Source organism: Zymoseptoria tritici, chromosome 1 (genome assembly GCF_000219625.1).
Source record: "Zymoseptoria tritici IPO323 chromosome 1, whole genome shotgun sequence".
Classification (NCBI taxonomy): domain Eukaryota; kingdom Fungi; phylum Ascomycota; class Dothideomycetes; order Mycosphaerellales; family Mycosphaerellaceae; genus Zymoseptoria; species Zymoseptoria tritici.
In genome coordinates, this window is record NC_018218.1 from 693,851 (window position 1) to 713,463 (window position 19,613).

Sequence of the window (19,613 nt, forward strand, 5' to 3'; positions counted from 1 at the left end):
TCCTCATGAGACGACGATTCCCCATCAATTCGGGTCATCAAATTGTGAAGCCCACCGGAGCCCTCTCCGCTCGGAGACCCTTGCCGAACCACACCTTCCATTGTCACAACTTCGACTGACGACATCAATCACAACAACATCGTCCTGGTCGTGATATCGGAGACGATTTCGGCCATCATGTGTGGAAGATATGTTCTCAGCATGAGGCCCGGCCAATATCGACAAAGATTGGTAGAGCAAGACATGCCCGTAGAAGAAGCTCCCGCCGACGACGAAATCCGGTCAACCTACAACTTCGCCCCAAGCTACCACGGCCTGATCTACCGCGCCAACACATCCGACCGCGGCGGCGGCGATGAACAAAGTGAACCCCGCGACGGCGAATCATCACCCAAAAAGGTCAAACTCTCCCACTCCTCATCAACTCAACCCCAAGTCGACGGCCTCGCCACCAAACAAACAAAATACAAACTCCAAGCCGCAAAATGGGGCCTCATTCCCTTCTGGACCAAACGCCCTCCGGACTACGCCAGCCAAATGCGCACCATCAACTGCCGAGACGACAGCCTGATTGAAAACCGTGGCCTGTGGAACACGATGAAGCAGCGCAAACGGTGCATCGTCATCGCCGAAGGCTTCTACGAATGGCTGAAGAAGAACGGCGGCAAAGTCCCGCACTACACGAAACGCAAAGACGGCCAACTAATGTGTTTCGCGGGCCTATGGGACATGGTGCAGTACGAAGACAGCGAGGAGAAGCTGTACACCTACACCGTCATCACGACGGACTCGAACGCGCAGCTGAAATTCCTGCATGATCGCATGCCGGTGATATTGGAGCCGGGGAGTGAGGAGATGAGGAAGTGGTTGGATCCGAGCCGGGTGGGTTGGGATAAGGAGTTGCAGGGCATGTTGAAGCCTTTTGAGGGGGAGTTGGAGTGTTATCCTGTCGATCAGGCGGTAGGGAAAGTCGGGAATAATTCTCCAAGTTTTTTGATCCCGATTGATAGTAAGGAGAATAAGAAGAATATTGCGAATTTCTTCGGGACGCAGAGGGCGACTGCTAAGGAGGTGGCGGCGAAGAATGAGATTAAGAGGAGGAATGATGAGGAGGCGGAGGGCAAGCAGGATCCGGACGAGGACCGTGAGACGATGATGAAGGTTGAGTCGACGGAGGATAATGCTCCGTTGCCGAAGCCGAAGGACGAGTCGGAGCAGGACTTGTCTCAGCGTATTGAGGACGATAATGCGAAAGTGAAGGATGGAGATATTGTTGAAGCGATGGAAAAGCATACCGAGCAATCGATCAAGCGTGAGCTGTCCGACTTGGATGATGCCTCACTCGCCGAAGCAGCGGAGGGACCGCCCAAGAAAGCCATCAAGACAGAAGAGTCGAATGCTTCGCCGTCGAAGAGCTCTCAGGTGAAGAAGCCGGCGGGCAAGAAAACCAGAAGTGCAGTGTCGAATGAGAAGGTTGCGAAGACGCCGACGAAAGGAGGAAATGCCAAGATTACCAGTTTCTTTGGGAAGTGAGAGACGACCCGAAGAGCCAGCTAGCGCGGAGGAGGAGGTCCGCGCGAAAAGAACCCTTCGTGCCTATGAGCGGTGCTTCAAATCCAAAGAACATGGAAGTTGAACACATCCTGCCGGCCCAAGCGCTCCAAAATTCCATGCTCGTTCGCTCACGCCAACTTCCGAAACCAGAACGATATATCCGACATCTCGACCGACTTCCATGCCGACCGCCTGACCGATCATCCCCACCGTCATCTTCATCCGAGAACCTATCTTTCACCAAAGAACTGTGCACTGATCAGCATCAGAAGTCTCGGCACAAGATGAAGAACGCAGGGAATCGACGTACTCCACTGGCGGCGCGCACGCCAAAAGAGCTATGGAGGGGCAGGGCAGTCGAAGTCCTTGGGGCAACACGCCTGCAACGAACGCGGAGCACTCACTTTTCCCGTCTGCACCCAGGCAGACGCAATTGGAGCCGCAGCCTAAGGAGGATGGAAGGAGGAGGGAGAAGATGTTGAGAAAGTGGAGGTGCACGATTGGAATCTGTCGAGTGGCGTGGCCTGAGCTTGAGAAGAGGCTGTTGAGGCTTCTGTCGATTCGTGGAACCGGAGCAGGTTTGTGGTTCTCTTCTACGGGAGGAGTGTCCCCTTTAAGGTCGCGAGCAGCAGCAGATCGGCCATAGGGTGAAGATGAAGCCTGGCAACGAGCGTGTATGACCGGCATGCCCCCTGGCATGGCGATAGATAGTGAGCCGTGCCTCGCTGCATGTCTACTGTTACAGCAGCGATATTCGAGCTTCATCTGGCATAGTTATCTCTGGATTGAACGGGCTGAGAGTCACAGAATACCGCACAGAGGCCGATTTGAAGTCTTTTAGGTTGAAGCTTGGAGGCGAGGCCTGTATAGATCTTCCCAGCGTACACGAAGCATGGTGACAGACCGTGGGGCACGCCTCGCCTGTCCGCTTTCTCAGCTATCAGTGTCTCGCACACGAAAAGTGCACGCATCGAACCGGCCACATCTGAGACTGGCACTCGATGTTGACGACGAATCAGCTTCGAAGCGGTCAAAGATCCTGGAGCCTGCAAAGACGGTGGCGATCTTCATGTTGACCTTCTGCATGCCAATCTGCCTTCCTGGGCCTGTCGATTGGGACAGTACTTAGCCAGGTACTGATGGAGCGCTCGTATTCTGTCCTGAAGTACCGGATATACTAAACTTCCGCTATGGACGCCCTGCCCTAGTCTTGCCTACCGACCGTGCGCAGGTTTTTGTCGCGGAAACGCACGGTTCGTACAGTGTGTCAGGGGCATGTTCAGGGCCACGATTGACTTTAGGCCGCTGGGGCCAGCACTGAAACGGACGGCACTCCGATCAAATCCTGTGCAGTACGAGCTGACGGCTGCAAATAGAAGTGGCGTCAAGAGCCTAGAACAGTACCGACCGATTCTCCCTTCAAGGAACGGATTTTGAGTTTCGAATACGAATGTTTGTTCGTTTTTGCAAGTGATGAGACCTCCCCATCTCAGGCTATCGGCATGTCGCCGGCTAGCCAAAGGGTGCACGGAGAAACCATGCGTGCACGCAATATAAAGCAGCCATTCCCGTGATGAAGACTCCACAAGGCACCTCCACAACTTACTTCATATCTACCTTCCACCTGCGACTCTTTTACCGAGAATGCGAGACCTTATCTCAATCGCGGCCATCGTGGCCTCCGCTGCGGCAGTACCAGCTGTGCCCGCCGGCAAGGGAACCTTCTCCATCCCTCAGGTCCTCGCCGGTCATGTCATCAGGAGTCCTCCCATCGAGATGCTGGAGACGTACCACAAGTATTCAAAAGCCGGGATCCGATCCATTGAGATACCAGCAGACGTTTCTCGCGCCGCCGAAGCCGCTCGGTTGGTCAAGAGAGGAAGTGTCCAGGCCAACCCCAACCATTACGACTCTTACTACCTGTCGCCGGTCAATGTTGGTGGTACCGTCCTCAACATGCTCATAGGCACTGCAAGTGCTGAGTTTTGGGCGTACTCCAAAGATCTACCCACGAGTACACGAGGTGAACACCATGTGTACACGCCCAGCTCAAGTGCCAAGCGACTGGAGGGTTATACATGGGGCGTCACGTACGGCGAGGGCTCCAGTGTTTCCGGAATCGTGTACTCCGACACAGTCGTAATTGGTGGGATCACGGCGCATAACCAGGCTGTCGAGGTCGCAACCAACGTCTCCGCCGGCTTCTCAAATCGGGCAGATGTAGACGGTGTTCTCGGCCTCGGCTTCAAAACCCTCAATTATGTCGAACCGACTCAGCAGAATACCATCTTTGACACGATAAAGAGTCAGCTCGCCAAGCCGCTTTTCACCGTCGACTTGAAGGTCCGTCGACCTGGCAGCTATGACTTCGGTTACATCAATCCGAAGAAGCACAAGGGCATTGTCACTTACGTGCCGGTCGACACGGATCCGGGTTACTGGAAGTTCACCGCCGGCGCATACTCTGCAGGTAAGGGAAAGCCCGCTGGCAGTGTTGGCGTCGCCTTTCTCGACAGTGGCACCACGTTTCTTTGGCTTCCTGCGGAGGTGGTGACGGACTACTACTCCCATGTTCCAACTGCGACGTACGACACCAGCATCGGTACGTGTATAGATCGAGAGAATGGTTGCTCTTTCCCATCCAAAGCTAACCTTTGTGCTTACATTTCCAGCTGGATGGACATTTCCATGCAAAGGAACAGTCCTGCCAGATTTTCACGTGGTTGTCGGCAGCCAGACATTCACGGTGCCCGGAAAAATTCTCAACTACGGACCTGTCGACGAGGCAAACAGTCCTACGTGCTTTGGCCAGATCGTCGATAATAAGGGATTGGGAGGACAGACCATCTTTGGGATGGTCTGGTACAGGGCCATCTTTGTTGTGCACGATCTGAGTACTGGGTCTGCACGCTTAGGATTCGCGCCGAAGTTTTTGAGGAGGGGCCGAGCGGTAGGGACGACGAGCTGAAAGGGAATGAGTACTGGACCAGCATGTCAGCATGATATACACAAGTTTGTGACCTCAACAGCCCTTCACTCGTCTTCGTGTCAGGTCGCCATGTCACCAGTCTCCTCGAAGTGTATATCGCGAGGGCTAGGCCTCCAGTCAAGCACCTTGGACACTCCGTGAAACATTCGTCCAGAGCGCTCGCCCATCTCCAAGCATTTATTTTGACAAGGTCTCGTTGCTGGGATCAGGGGGAGGTGAGGTCGGCAAGGGCTTTCCCGCGCGCGGAGCGGGCGCCGAACAGCTCGCCGACGAACGGTCAAAAGTTGATGGAGCATCATCAATGTTTCGAGGTGATCTTCGACTTCGACAACATCTTCGACGATTGCAATACTCCATGGCGCGGCCTTTCGCATCACAGCCTCTCCGGCAGGCCCTTCGCCAGACCTTTGGAGCTACCAGACAAATATACGGCGCACCGAGACGACCAGTACGGCTCACAACATGTCGCAACACCTTCCAGCAACAACGCAACGCCAGCTCATTCTCGCAGAATGCTCGCAATCTCTATTCCAAGCACCCGATCTCCGTCTCAGTGGCAGTATTAGCAATGGCCTGCGGCGTAGGCGGCATCGTGTACGCAAACTACCTCTACCAGACCTATATCCTCGAATCATTCCACAAGTACCCAGAGCCCGTGGCCCAAAAGCTCCGGAGAGCACTGTACTTCACCAACATCGATCTGCAGCCCAAGGAAGCAATCAAGTACTACCGACAAGCCTTGGAGGTCGCGAATGAGCTTGAGATGGATCCTTTCAGCGATGAGATTATTGGCGTGAAGATTCAGGTCGCAGCATTGATGGAGAGCATTCAGCAATGGCGGAGGGCGATCGAGGTGCTGGAGAGAGTGCGTAGTGACAACTTGGCTTGGATAGAACAATTCGGTGTTCTGGAACGGAACAAGAAGAGGCGTACAAACGTGTTGGCCAAGACGGTGGGCATTTCGGTCAAGCTGGGAGAGCTTTACGGACAACCCGCAATCTGGGATCGTGACATGGCGCAGGAGAGGCTTGTGTGGGCAGTGGAGACAGTGCTTAAAGAGCAGACACGACGGCAGAACGGCAATGTCAAGGACCAGGACGAGGGAACTTGGATGAGTGGGCAAGAGATCGGTGCAGCTCTGGAAGCGCTGGCGCACAGCTACGAGGAGAAGGAGCAGCACTATCTCGCTGCGCCTCTATTCCTACAAGCCCTCAACTTGTATCCCACAAAAGACTGCCACTCGGTCGTACTCATGAACAATCTAGCCTCGAGTCTCGCCCAACAATCTCCACGACTAGCCCGCGAGGCAGAAGCGTACGCAGCGTCTCGGAATATCAACGCTAAGCCCACGGGTCCGGCGGCATCGAGGGAGAGCATGGCCGAGAACGCGAAGATGTGGGCACAGAAGGCTCTCGACATCGCGGCGAGCATCACGCCACCGGTCAGGAACGAAGAGTGCGATATGGGATGTGCAGTGGCTACGCATAATTTGGGAGAGTTTGCTGAGATGAGCCAGAACTATGAGGAGGCGAAGAAGCGGTACGAAGAGGCTATCGCGCTTTCGAGGGCGATTGGGTTCGAGGAGGGCGTCGAGCAGAGCTCTGCCAGACTGAGGGATTTGAAGAAGGTGTGAAGGACCACCGGCCACGAAACCTGTCCGAATGATGACACGCCTGGACGGATGCCGGACACATCCACCTCGGAGCATGCACGACGATGGCAGGATCTGCAATCCACTCTCATACAGGCTCAGGGGGCCGACGAGCTGCCGTGCTGAGCAACCGCTTCGTGATATGCAGCACGGTAGGCACATCGACCTCAAAACGCCACCGGACCTTCTGGTCTCGCATGGATGAACTTTTCAGCTATGGCTGTCTCCAGAATTTCATACCTTGAAGCAAGTTGTGAACCGATGAGGATGCCCGGCGACATGCTCCGGAAGATGGACGAATGCCTGCTGTTATGATCACAGCGAGATATCCGACGAACACCTCCAGCACCGGGCAGCCTGCAAGAAGACCGAATTTTGCGGCTCGGAGCCATGTAAAGTATCGACAGTCACACCATAGTGGAGAAAACTATTCATGTACAGCTCAATGGTGCTGATTGCGAGGCGGCGTATAGCTGCGCCTTGCAAGGCAGCGCTCTGCACGACCAACAACGATCTGAACACACGACTCTTTGGCACGTACAACACGATGCACAACTCTTATTCGCTTTCATCTCACGGCACTGTGACGAGTTAATTCTCCGTCGTGGCTTGGTAGCGCTCGAAGGATTCAAAGCTCGGCGGTCAAAGCCACGTAGGATTTCAGCCTTCACAGACGTGGAGATCGAGACGCCGATCGTGAAGTCATCGCATCTGGGGAAGTGTTGATGAACAGGTGTTTGCGATTGAACTGATGCGTTCTGTCGCTTTAGAGGATTCATTCGTCAACGAAAAAGCCTCTACGAGGATATTGACTAGATCGTAAGAAGAAGCTGGATAGAGCTTCACATCGAAGCCGAAGAAAAATTGATGCGATACAATTTGCCCTTGGTCGATCTTGACGCTCACACGACTCCCACGAAAGCAGGGCCCACGCGCAGCCTCACTCGTCAGTTCACAGAAGGAATGAGGATTCCAACAGGTACGGGCCGTGTATCTATATAGCAGGGCAAGTTCCCAGCTGTAGCATACTTACACACAACTCGAACAAAACCAAAATGCTCGCCTCAACCATTTTCACCGCCTGGCTCCTCGCTGCACCAATTGTCAGCGGCTTCACCTTCACAGCACCACCCAAAGGCACCAAGCTGGACCTCTCCCAAAACATCACAATTTCCTGGACCGGCGAAAACGAACAATTCGAAGAACTCGATCTCACGTTCAATGCAGTCGGGTCGAGCAGATTCGGGTATGGCATAGCCTATAACCTCTCTTCCTCCACCGGCTCTTTGATCTGGGATCCAAGGAATGTGACAGAGGCACTGCAGAGCACCAACATATCATTGAGCAAGGGCGAGGATCACTACTTCGAGGCGAAGCTTCACCCGAACGGTACAGATGGGACGCGGAGTGCTGGCGCGGGACTGGAGAGCGAGAAGTACAAGATTACGGGATATCCTTTGATCGGTGCGGCGGCGGCGCTGCAGCCTCAGGTTGGAGCAGCGGTTTTGACGGTGGTGTTCATCTCGATCGCATTTGGTGTGCTATGAGGGATGCTGTTGCGGAAGTGATCAAGGCGATGGATTATGAAGATGGGAAAGATTTGAGATGTAAGTAAGATATTCTACGAAGTACACAAATCGCCGGAGTTTACCCAAGCTTCCAGGCTGCTGCGCTATGTCTTCCAGAGTTTCCTTTCACTCTCACGACCTATTTCTCAGTCGAGGTGACCAACGACTTCTTCTTATTTGTGGGTATACTTGAGCTGTTTCTCGAAGCATGAACATTTTGGAATCGTCAAGTCTCACGCAGCCGAGAAAGAGCTGCATGGACAAGCCTCAGTGTCGCATTGCGTGCACGGTATGGACATGCTCATCGCGAAGAGGAGGCAAGAAAGTAAATGAGGTACCTTCAGACATATGAGGTGGATGACAGATGATCGTACAACAAGCACGGTCTTTATGTCTTTGCTCCACGGCTACCAGGAAGACGGCGAGGTTTTTGCCGCGCATGCGGTGTGCAGAAGCAGGCGTACGTCTTGGCAGCAGACTTGCAGAAATTTTTGCATGTCACTCCTCTGGCTTGTCTGCCTGTGACATGTCGAAGACTGAGAAGAAGAGCGCGCATGAAGGCATGCGTGTCATGGGACATGGGTGTGTGTGCAGCAGCGTGGCGCTCATGCTGATGCCGGCACGTCCTTCCTCCGCTCCTTCCAACGACGATGCACGGCGGTTGATGCATCCAGTGCCTCGACCTTGACACGACGCCATGCTGTAGCATCGTTCCAGAAGTCGATGTCGATAAACACGGGCTTTGGATACATCTGGACCGTCCTCTCGAAGTCTGAACGTGAAAGACGGTCTTTTCGTCGGCGTCCATAGATTCTTCGGTGCGGTAGTTCAGACCCCCATCGGCAATGTACCTTGTCTCTTCTCCACCCACCACGCGCCTTCAAGGATGTTCTGCATTATACAATGCAGCAGCGCTGATTGCGATGCATCGACTTTTCGAATGTCCCAACAAGAATGCAATGGCCTACTCGCGCACATTCCTCATTGCCCGTGCGGCATAGAACATCTGCTTCAACATCTGCTGTGTTACACATCCTGACCTCTTGCCACCAAAGGCAGTGCATTTTCCTGAAGCGTCCGGCGTAGCATATCCGAAGCCGCAACCGAGCTCACCTGCGTGAATTCGAGACGCACCATGACCCTTGCCGACCTTGCCAGACTAAGACGGAGCTCTCTGCTTCCTCCGTGCACATCCTCGTCTAACACCTCCAGGCGCTAGTTCTAGAAGTCCATCTTGGTCTTCTTGCAAAATACTGAAGTTACCCACGGTCATTCCCTGCCATGTCCCCACGATCCCCGCGGAGCGAAGCCGAGGAACGAACTGGCGAATAGATATCCCTGTCAAGATTCACAAAGAGCTATCTGAGGAACTGCGGAACAAAACGACTCATCAACGACCCAACAGGCTGGAGCCGACGTTGCAAAATGTAGCGTTGTGCGTGCCTGCGGGCTGCTGACACAAACCCGACAACACTCGCATACACACTTTTGAATCCTTCCATGGTACTTCTCATCGAACCACTTGATCGACCGCCCATCTCGAACTCCCACTGATCACTGCACGAAGAACGAAACAAAACGACGACGCATTTTCTCTGGTCTCGCAGCCGTTTCACCGAAGACCAATCACGACAAACCGCTGGACAATCCAGCCGGTGGCAATGGCCTCTCTTTTCGCCCTACTCTCGCAGAACAATAGAAACCTGCAGACGAGGAAGGGATTGATACTACTCGGACTGCAAAACGACTTCATATCTCCTGATGGAAAGCTGCCTGTGCCGGATACCGACTTCCTCAAATCGATCACTGAACTGGTTCCGGCATTCCGCGAGTTCGGCGATGTGATTTGGGTTCGATCCGAGTTTGCGACGACTCGGCCTGTACATGCTGCCGATACCAATGGCGATGTTGTGATCGCAGGAGGCTCGTCTGGTATGGATCCGGCTTTGGAGTACTCTGATGATGAAGAAACGGCAGTTCAAAGCGATCTCAAGGTACCGATCATTCACAGTCAGATACACACATGCGCGCCACTGACATCTGAAGACTCGCAAGACGGCACACTCTCCAACAAACACCGAAGTCAAGGACGAAGAGGACGACGAGGAGCTGTTTCTTAGTCGCACGACCACTCGTGAGCCATGCTGCATCCGAGGAAGTCGCGGAGCCGAGTACTGCGATGAAGTCAAGGCCTTAATAAAGAAAGGCAAAGATCTGGAAGTGACAAAGTCTCACTACTCGGCATTCGGTTCGACATCGCTGCTCATGACATTACGTTCCAAGCTCATCACAGAGCTGTACGTGTGCGGATGTATCACGAACTTGTCCGTGTATGCTTCTGCCATGGATGCCGCACGTTATGGCATCAAGATTACGCTCATCGACGACTGTCTTGGATATCGCAAACAGGATCGACATGACTCGGCCGTCAAACAGCTGAAAGATTTCATGGAGGCCAGAACGATGAGATGGCAGACAGTGCTTGATCGTCTTCGCAATCCATCCGACGATGCGGACGGCAGCGAGTATAGCTACGAAGAGGCCAGCGAAGCATCGGATGACATGGAACAGATGCCGACCGCAGGACCAAGACCTGGTGAAATGACTGCACTTGAAGCAGACAGTGAAGATAGCGACGAAGAGGTACAGCCTTCCATTTCTCCATTGGTCCACAGGCACAGCCTCGAGCTGCGGTACCTGTCTAAGAATTCTGGCTCACATTTGATACCAGCAGCCGGCCGACCCCGCAAGTCTCTTGATGAGCCTTCGCAACTTTCGAGCTCCCGCCGTACCTCTACCGCCAAAGAAAGCCGCAATGGACAAGGAGCTGAAAATCGCAAATCCAATCGTCCATCAGTCACCAGTACCGGCAAGTTGAGAGCGCATGACTCACCACGCCATAAAAAGCAGCCTGGTCCAAATTTGAAGCCCCAAGCGACGCTGAATACTCAGTCTGCTTATGACACGGCACCGAAATCATCTGGTCTGAAGAAGCGCCCTGACCTGGCTGCACTACCCGCTGTCGCCAACTTGAGTCCGTCTGATATAACAGGCTACGGAACTATGGCTCAAGCAGCAGAGACTCAAGAGGAGAGTTCGCCACCCTTGGCGCATACTCGTGCAACCAAGGATAGACCGCTACTGGGAGATGACATGGAGAGAGAGAGTGCTGGATCTCGAATCCGGTACGACCTGCTTCCAGAACACATTTCGCGAATTATGTTCCATGAGCTGGAGAGGGAAGTGGACTGGCAAAAGATGTACCATCAAGCCGGCGAGGTGCCCCGTTTGGTCTGTTGTCAAGGTTCTGTCGGAAACGATGGAAGCATGCCAGTGTACCGACACCCATCGGACCAGAGTGTACCCCTACAACCTTGGACAACCAACGTCGATCTCGTCCGAAAAGCGGCGGAAAAGATCGTCGGTCATCCTCTCAACCATGTCCTGATTCAGCTATATCGCAATGGAAACGACTACATCTCGGAACACTCCGATAAGACACTGGACGTCGCACCTAGAAGCAATATCGTCAACGTATCGTTCGGCGCGCAAAGAACGATGCGACTACGAACCAAACGCCGCGCTCTTACAAGCGAACCAAAACCACCGGAACGGAGCACCTACCGCATCCCGATGCCCCACAACTCGATGCTCACCATGTCCCTCGCCACAAACGCTCAGTACCTCCACGGCATCAAAGCCGACAAGCGACCTCGCTGCGAGCTGGTAGAAGAAGAGAAGGCGTACAATGGTCAGCGTATTAGTCTCACGTTTCGACACATTGCCACCTTTATCAACGAGGACTCGAGTAGGATCTGGGGACAAGGAGCGATTGGCAAGACGAGAAAGACTGCGCGGTCGGTAATCAACGGTGACCCGGCCGAGAGTGAGAGGATGGTCAGGGCTTTTGCGGCGGAGAATCAGGCTTCGAGTATCCGGTGGGAAGGGACGTATGGAGATGGGTTTGATGTCTTGCATTTGAAAAGCGCGGGTTGAGATGATATAGAGTCTTGCTCAAGCTAGATTACTTGGACGATATCCGCCATTCCGCCCAAGGAGTTTCTCGTTGTCGCTGCCGAGTCCAGAACTCCACCCTGCAACTTCTTCATGATCTGGAATAGTCGGCGCCGATCGCCGCTCACCGTGCGGGCAGGCGTATGAAAGTAAGTCGGCGAACGAGACGAGATGCCTACAAGGTGACCGTTTATCCCAGTCGTGGATTCTGCGGAGCGAGGCCCGGCTATAGTCAGTGGGCATGCTTCCTCGTTCTGACCCAAGATTCAACATTCCATGGGATCTAAACTCATTCATCCTCGTCGTTGACTAAATCCGAGACGTTGATCTTCCTGCGAATGTCCGGCTAGGAAATGGTCAAGCCAGCGATGCGCCACCCATGTTTGCAACACAACACTCCACTTTGCGAATATATACCATCTCATGTGGGGCCCAATGCGCCGCCGCTCCAAAGGTCTCTCTGACCGAGAGATTCGGCACATTATCGTCCTCCAAGAATAGGACATTATCACTGCCGACTGCCATGAGCACGTCGCACCCTCTCATCATCGGTCGCAGGAAGTCAGGAACCGTCAAATCTTTCATTCCACCCCGTAAACCTATCATACGCCTCTGCGCAGGCCGATGAATATTTCTTGCGGCTCGCCTGTCTCCGAACAGATGTTCGTACAATGCCAGCCTTCCAACGGCTATTATGTTCGCATCCGAAGTCGCCCGCTTTGGGTCTTGCAGCGCCTCCTGTATGGCTCGGACTGACTTGGCGTGGAGGTAGCCTGTGTATGCGAGTGGAATGGTATCCAGCTGGACCAAGACTCCACCGCCAAATACTAGGCGAACATAGAACAAGGCCGGCTCGGCGAGGGCGGTTTGCGTCATGTAACATTCCCATTCGAAGCCTTGCTCATTGGTGAGTTTAAGAGGTGCCCAACCGAGCGGAGCGTAGATTACCATCACTACGGAGCACGTTCAGAAGCGGTTGAGGATATAACGATGCGTACGACTTGGTGTGAGGCATGATCTGGTCGTACCAAGGGTGGTAGTGGACAGGATAGCAATTGAACGGGTCGAGCATACCCGCACTGGGCGATTGCGGAGGACTCCATGCCGCAAGCTGTCGAATACATTGGGGTTCCTTCTGAGACATGCGTGGCCTTCCACTCGTCCGAAATGTGTGGGAAATATCTGCCGCGAAGCCTCCAGCAAGCCTTCGAGCATCTCTGCATGCTGTGTACGAGCAAGAGGCGTGTTAGACTGTTCTGGAGGCGCGAGGAGAGCACGTGGCAAATGCTGTAGCACTCTGTTATAAAGAGTCCCGAAGGAAACTAAAGCCTCGTGATCGTCTTCGGTTCTGGGCTCGTTGCAATTGTCGATGGACTGGAAGCCTTCATTGCTGGCATCTTCAGGCGGGACGACGATTGGCGGCGGTCGTGGATGATTTAGCAATGAAGGAATTGCTCGCGGCACGAAAGCAAGACTGCTCTGGAGTTGTGTTCGGTCGTCGTTCTTGCGAGCCACTCTCGCCTGACGGTCTTCCAGACGCTCGAAAGTCCTCCTTCGTCGTTCTTGCGAGCAACTCTCGCCTGACGGTCTTCCAGACGCTCGAAAGTCCTCCTTCGTCGTTCTTGCGAGCAACTCTCGCCTGGCGGTCTTCCAGGTGCTCGAAAGCCCTCCTTCGCCGTTCAGGCCATCCCTTGAGCGCAGCTATACTTCTCACACGCTTTTTGCCCTTGGTATCGTTCTTGGGATTGTTGGTAGTGACGATGAATTCCATCTGGTGATCTGGAGGCGTTGCTTTCGCTTGCTTCAGACTTCCGTGATTCCTGCTGATGAGCAGCAAGAGAGAGTTGTCCCATGTTGAATGCGGTGGCGTCTGGTACGCTCTTCCTTTGCCGATCCGTGATCGTCGCTCGAATGCCCTTCGGCGGCTGAAGTCGGTATCGTGTTTTCTTGTGCCTGAGGCATGATACAGTATGCTTATAGTCTCAGGCGCTCAGACCACCTCGCTTAACGGGCCTATTAGCTGCAAGTAGCTGGCCCTACTGTAGGTAGTCTAAGGGTCTAGACGCGCTTTTTTCGTAATAGAGCGCAGCATTAGTATATAAATACTACTAATATATAGTGTAGCATTAATAACGGCTAGTAGCGACGATAGCGATACTAGGTATAATATTCAAATTTCGGATACTATAACTTTGTATAACTAGACCTGCTAAACAACCTCTTACTATCTATTTGTCTATATCTCCTTAGTAGCGACTTCTAATAGAGCTCGCGTACCTCGTATCTTAACAACGCATTTATATAGTAGGACGCGAGCTCTATTAGAGGTCGCAGTTAGCGACTAATGCTAATAAAACTATATCTACTAGAACCGCACGCGCTCCCTTTACAAAGTTACAGTCCTCGATTCTCTAATAGCTCCCCTAAAGGCCCGCCGTAGACAACTAAAGGTCGCTAATCCCCGATCTTACGCTAGCGATATCTCGAGTAGCTTTAGTACTAGTAGTACCGGATAAGATAAGAACAGTATAGGGACGTCGGTCGTCGAGGAAAATCGATTGTAAGAGTAGTCTCCTAGTATAGATATCGAGCGTATAGCTGCCCTACTCGACTAGTTCGATAGGTGCCTAGGCGACGACGACAGTAGTAATAGCGGGCTTTCGGACGTACCTAGTAACTTCGACGATATAGGAGGGCTTTAGGGTAGTCTATAAGCATCCGTTAAGGCGTCCGAGGAAGATTTGTCTATATAGAAGGTCCTAGGTAGAGGGGATATAAGGATCTATTTTACTAGGCGACGCGAATAGGTAGCTAAGATAACCGCCGCTCTATTACGTACGCTAGTAGAGGTTAATAACGTAGGCATAGAGAAGGTTGTGCTTTAGGCGCTATATAATGTATAGCGGCAAAACACTAACCCGGAAGCCGTGCGTTCTACCTAGCTCGGTCCGGTAGGCGCTAACAGCAAGCTATCCCTCGAGATACCTAAAGATATAGTTAGCAGTCTATTTGTACTATCGCGCCGGCGGGCGTTTCTTTAGGTACGTAATGCAATTAACTAGGCGATCGACGAGCCTATCCCTATCGATAATAGGCTACCTATAACTACCGCTTAGTAGATGCATTTAGTTTAGTAGGCGGTGCGACTCCTCCTTCCCTACTACGCTCGCCCGCTGCAGGTCCGGGCACTTTACTAGCTACTGTTTAATAACCGAGATCTTGTCTAGATCGCTGCTATATCTATAGGCAAGAGCCTCGTCTTCTAGGTATAGCCTATTATCCGTAACAAGATGTCGATCCTAATCTTGCCCTTAAACTAGATTAGCAGGGAATAGTTTAAAAGGATCGAAGGTATAGGAGGCAAGCTAGTTGCACTAATATATAATACAAAGGCTAGTACTACGGCGGACAACTAGAAACTCCTATATTCTAGTAGGTACACCTACTTAATATTGTCTCTAGAGATAGCTATATAGTCCTAGTTCCGGAAGCTTATAATAAGGACCGACATACGGAAAAGGCTAGGAATACTCGTCTACAATAAGTTTTATCTCGTCTACTAGTAGGGCATTAAGGGAGGAGGATTCCGGAAATAGTATACCTAGCTAAAGAACCTCCGGACTATACTTTACGAGCGGGTAAAGTTTTACGGCTACTCTGCGACGCTTAATGCGTCTACTCTGCTCAAATGTTAGGAGGCGGCCGGGTTCGACCTAGACACTTAGCTTATTCGCGATCCGATCGATCGGCCGGAGATATCGATACGGTATTATACTATTCTAGACGGGATACTAACGAACTAGCGGGCGCTTTGGTATCTACTCGCAGACCTAGTCGGCCTAGACGGCGTTACTAGACCTTAGAGCGTAGAGAAGATAGTCGTCTTTATTAATAGCCGTGCCGGCATCTATGCCGCTACTACTAGTCTCCGGGCCTATATCTAAGTAAGGTATCCTAGTTAGCTAAGTTCGGACGAAGTATACTAGCTCGTAAGGACTTACTACGGCAGGACCGTAAGGAGGACTTAGGCAAATGTTATCCGAGAGTTCTAAAAGCCCGACTCCTGCATCTATATCCTTCTAGCTACTAAGGCGCTTAGCCTAGGGGTTAACTTACCTAATATTAAACGTATTGTGTAGTACCGACTAGCTATAAACGGCACTATACGTACTATTATCTAGCGTGCTAACCGCGTAGTCCGAGACAGTCGAAAATAGGGAGCTAGTTCGTTTACGTTCCTATATAATCCGTAGATGCTCGGTAATTAGGTTATATAAAGGCTGCCGGACTCTTAGGTCCCTACGAGATAGCAGAGCTAAGCAGACGACAATACCGCAACGCCTACGAGCTCTAACGCTAATATAGATTACCTATTAGACGCTAGTTTAGATGTCGATAAGCCTCTTTAGGTTAGCTAATCGAAGAAAAAGAAGGGTAAACTAACGAATTAGCAGAAGCGCGACAAGATAGATAAATGTGTCTAGAAGTTTGTTAACGCTTGTCTGCTGAGGAATACGTCCTTTCTACTGTCTTATCGCCGCGTTGCGGCACTTAAGTTGTTTTCCGAGGTACCTAGGCCGGTAGTAGGACGTATCTGTTACGATATCTGCTCGCCGGCGTCCGCTCTACCTTTAGATTATATACTCGAATAGGCGACTAATCTAGGTACTCGTACGGCGGCAAGCATTACCCGGCTATACCTTAAGTCGATCCGCGATAGTCTAATTAAATAGGAGTCCGGAGCCGCTCGGTTATACTATAGTAACGCTATCTTTCCGGGAGTTCCTAGGTCTCTACTACCTTTGTATGTAGTTAACTACCTCGCTAAAGCGTATAGTATAGAGGACGCGCTACCCGATTTTAGCTATAGCCGGATCTAGGGACTCTATATAGGTGTCGACTTCGTAGTCTCTTCTAAGTTATACGACATGCTAGTACCGCAGTTGTCGACCCTACGCAAGGTCGCGGAGTCTATTAAAGCCTAGCGGCTATAGGAGCTTACGACTAAGCGCGAGGGTCGGGAGAGGGAGCGCTAGGAGGAGCGCTAGCGCTAGCGGCTCCGATGAGAAGAGGCCTCTTCTAGTCGAGAACGGGATTGTTTTATAGCCTTTTAGGAAGTAAGGTCTACTAGTGCTCCGGACCCTCGTATTATCGCCTTTACTACTAGTAGTGCTTGTTCGGTCCTTACTCGTATACCCTCCCTAGTATTGCCTACCTCCTTAGTTGTTACTAGTTCTAAGCGCCGCCGAGGGAAGGCGAAAGCTCCTCCTCTGCCTACTCCCGGCCTGTCTACTAGCGCCTAGCCTCTACCTCTTACGGTAGTTCCTAGCCCTATAGCGGTAGGCTCTCGGAAGGGCAAGAGCGCGGCTTCTAGTCCTATTGTCGCCCGAGCCTCGCCGGTGTGTAGATTTGGTATAGAATTAGATCCTAATTATCGAGGCTCTCGTGCGCCTACTCCTATTTCTCTAGCATCCTCCGAAGTAGCCTAGTCGCCTATAACTACGGAAACATCTCGAGGTAGGAAGTAGGTCGTAAATAGGGTTTATTAGCGGCATCGACTCGGGTAGATTAATAGTTATATAGATAAGCTAAATAAAGAGAAGAGGTAGTCGGCGCTAGGTAGTTTGTTTTGCTAAGAATGCTAAGTTATAAGTGTATTTTTAGCTACTAGGCTCTTAGTTAACATTAGTTAATACTATCGTCGACCTTATCTTAAGCTAAGTTAATATTAATATCTTATAATATAGATTAATAATAGTTAGCTTCTAGTTCTCGCTATATGCGTAGTCCTCGTCTACCTGCCCCCTAGTCGCTATCTAATTCGCCTAAGGGCTCGCCGCTACCTACGACTAAAGCTAGCTAGCAGACGAAACCTAAGCCGACTAGGAGGAAGAGAGGGAACAACTAGTATAGCGACTCGAAGTCTACTCGCGAGAAAGTAGACTTTATACTACAGACTATTCGCGGGCAGCACCTATCGTTCGAGGACTTCCTAACGCTTTATATAACGACTAAGAAAGAATAGAACATACCTAACTAGGGCGAGCGGGCGGCTACTAGGGCGGCAAAGTTAGTACGGATTCTGCAGGAGGATAAAGTAGTAGAGTGCATCGCACTACATATATCTAATAGTAAGTAGCTAAGTGCTGCGAGTCTAGCGAAAGAGCTCGAAGATCTAAAGGGACGGAAGGTAAGTAATATTAGCACGTATAGGTTCTGTTGCTAAGTCTATATAGGAATTCGGGTCTTAGGATAGAAAACTGCCTGTAGAAGAATTAGATTACAGAGACGCGGTAGTAGCTATAGGTTAGTACGTCCTATCTATTTAGGCTCTCGTAAAGGAGCTCTTAGGCTTGCTAGCAACTTAGGATCTCTCTAAGTTAATGCTCCGCCGCATTAGTCTTATTTCTAGTATGCTTCTGCGCATAAGACATCCTCGATCCGGGAATTAGTTCGCTATATAGTTAGGAGTGTACCTATAGAGTTAAGGTGTTAAACGTCGCGTTCTTGCGGTCCTAGCTAGACTAGGTATATACGGATACCTAAAGAGTATATACCGTTGCAACCAAATGCTCTACGACCTAGCTGCCGGTCGTATTAAGGTATTCGGCCGGTCTAACCTTACCTATAGTATATTCGACAACCTAGACTACTTTGCCCGCGTCGGCTAGCATAGCTTTAGTAGGCGGGACGTCCTAAAACATATTACTACTGCAAAATAGTTTAAGAGCATCGAGGTGCTACGCTTAGGCCTAAAGAAAGAACTATTCCGAGAGGATAGGCCGCTTTAGCTATAAGATATCCTAGATAGCCTAGGCAACCGGCATAATACTTAGTAGAAGGCGATCTTACTCTACTTAATCGCAAGCGCTATAGCAAGGGTGTATCTAGCCGATATTATATAGGCATTCGGTGTCGAATCTAACAATTCTGTTTTAAAAAAGAAACTAAAGAAGAAGAAGAATGTTAGCTAGGACCCTAGTATTAGTAAAGATACTGCTACCGGTAGCGAAGCTAACCCTAACGGCATCGACTAGACTAAAGTAAAGGGCTTCCCTTAATTCCCGGCTTTTAATTATATAGTAAAGTAGAAAACTATTAGTACTACTATAAATCTAATCTACGAATAAGAGGGCACGACTAAAGGTACTTATAACGTTATAGAGAATATACTAGAGGAGCAACTTAAGCTTAGGGAATTATACGAATAGGCCGTTAAAGAATAGAACGTAGACTAGATCTGCCGCCCTAGTAATTTCGACTACTACGAACGCCCTCCTACTACTTAGACCTAGCCCTCTACTAGGCAGACCTAAGTACCCGCTCCTCTAAATTAGTCGCCTACAGCTAATAACTATTATCCCGGCATACAAATTCAGCCCCCCTCCTCGCAATATTAGCCGCCTACCTCGCAAAGCTGCCTTCCTAGCTTATAATACTAGCCGCCTACCTCGTAAAGCTGCCCTCCTAGCTTACAATACTAGCTGCCTACCTTACAAAGCTGCCCTTCTAGTTCGTAATATTAGCTGCCTACCTCGCAGAGTTAGCCTCCTAGCTTATAATACTAGCCGCCTACCTTGTAGAACCGCCTTCTTACGCTACGGAATCCGCCTCCTACTAGTCGAGACTAGCCCCCTAGCACTCGTAATCGACTACCTACGGACGGAGAACATACTAAGGACGACGTTCTGCGTATTCGACAGCTAGTTAAGGACTTTATAGGTAGTACGTATAACCCCTCTAGGTATATTCTACTAATATACAGCAATTAGCTCTTCGTAAGCAATATGCGGACGTAGCTAAAGGAGTCCTAGGAGAATAAGGACGATTTTAACTA

At 51.1% G+C, this 19,613-nt stretch overlaps 8 protein-coding genes across 8 annotated transcripts; 5 read left to right on the forward strand and 3 right to left on the reverse strand.

The window, feature by feature from the left end:
- Positions 1 to 177: 177 nt before the first annotated feature.
- Positions 178 to 1,533, forward strand: MYCGRDRAFT_32208 (uncharacterized protein; the record flags this gene model as incomplete). The annotated part of the gene is made up of 2 exons (XM_003855860.1): positions 178 to 1,254; positions 1,360 to 1,533. The coding sequence occupies 2 exons, from the start codon at positions 178 to 180 to the stop codon at positions 1,531 to 1,533; spliced, it is 1,251 nt and encodes a 416-aa protein (XP_003855908.1).
- On the reverse strand, positions 1,506 to 2,065 carry MYCGRDRAFT_102031 (uncharacterized protein; the record flags this gene model as incomplete). Its single annotated transcript, XM_003857683.1, has 1 exon — positions 1,506 to 2,065. A coding segment is annotated over one exon (274 nt), but the record flags the coding sequence as incomplete, so codon positions are not given.
- Positions 2,066 to 3,330: 1,265 nt separating this feature from the next.
- Positions 3,331 to 4,522, forward strand: MYCGRDRAFT_34306 (uncharacterized protein; the record flags this gene model as incomplete). Its single annotated transcript, XM_003855861.1, has 2 exons — positions 3,331 to 4,156; positions 4,227 to 4,522. The coding sequence occupies 2 exons, from the start codon at positions 3,331 to 3,333 to the stop codon at positions 4,520 to 4,522; spliced, it is 1,122 nt and encodes a 373-aa protein (XP_003855909.1).
- A 389-nt stretch (positions 4,523 to 4,911) lies between these two features.
- MYCGRDRAFT_65036 (uncharacterized protein) lies at positions 4,912 to 6,176 on the forward strand (the record flags this gene model as incomplete). The annotated part of the gene is made up of 1 exon (XM_003855862.1): positions 4,912 to 6,176. The coding sequence occupies one exon, from the start codon at positions 5,112 to 5,114 to the stop codon at positions 6,174 to 6,176; it is 1,065 nt and encodes a 354-aa protein (XP_003855910.1).
- A 1,073-nt stretch (positions 6,177 to 7,249) lies between these two features.
- On the forward strand, positions 7,250 to 7,741 carry MYCGRDRAFT_88743 (uncharacterized protein; the record flags this gene model as incomplete). Its single annotated transcript, XM_003855863.1, has 1 exon — positions 7,250 to 7,741. The coding sequence occupies one exon, from the start codon at positions 7,250 to 7,252 to the stop codon at positions 7,739 to 7,741; it is 492 nt and encodes a 163-aa protein (XP_003855911.1).
- Positions 7,742 to 9,423: 1,682 nt separating this feature from the next.
- Positions 9,424 to 11,758, forward strand: MYCGRDRAFT_106799 (uncharacterized protein; the record flags this gene model as incomplete). Its single annotated transcript, XM_003855864.1, has 2 exons — positions 9,424 to 9,756; positions 9,809 to 11,758. 2 exons carry the CDS (start codon positions 9,424 to 9,426, stop codon positions 11,756 to 11,758), a joined length of 2,283 nt encoding a protein of 760 aa, XP_003855912.1.
- A 307-nt stretch (positions 11,759 to 12,065) lies between these two features.
- On the reverse strand, positions 12,066 to 12,991 carry MYCGRDRAFT_88745 (uncharacterized protein; the record flags this gene model as incomplete). Its single annotated transcript, XM_003857682.1, has 3 exons — positions 12,066 to 12,122; positions 12,194 to 12,729; positions 12,805 to 12,991. 3 exons carry the CDS (start codon positions 12,989 to 12,991, stop codon positions 12,066 to 12,068), a joined length of 780 nt encoding a protein of 259 aa, XP_003857730.1.
- Positions 12,992 to 13,175: 184 nt separating this feature from the next.
- Positions 13,176 to 13,624, reverse strand: MYCGRDRAFT_106800 (uncharacterized protein; the record flags this gene model as incomplete). The annotated part of the gene is made up of 1 exon (XM_003857681.1): positions 13,176 to 13,624. The coding sequence occupies one exon, from the start codon at positions 13,545 to 13,547 to the stop codon at positions 13,176 to 13,178; it is 372 nt and encodes a 123-aa protein (XP_003857729.1).
- Between the last annotated feature and the right edge of the window lie 5,989 nt (positions 13,625 to 19,613).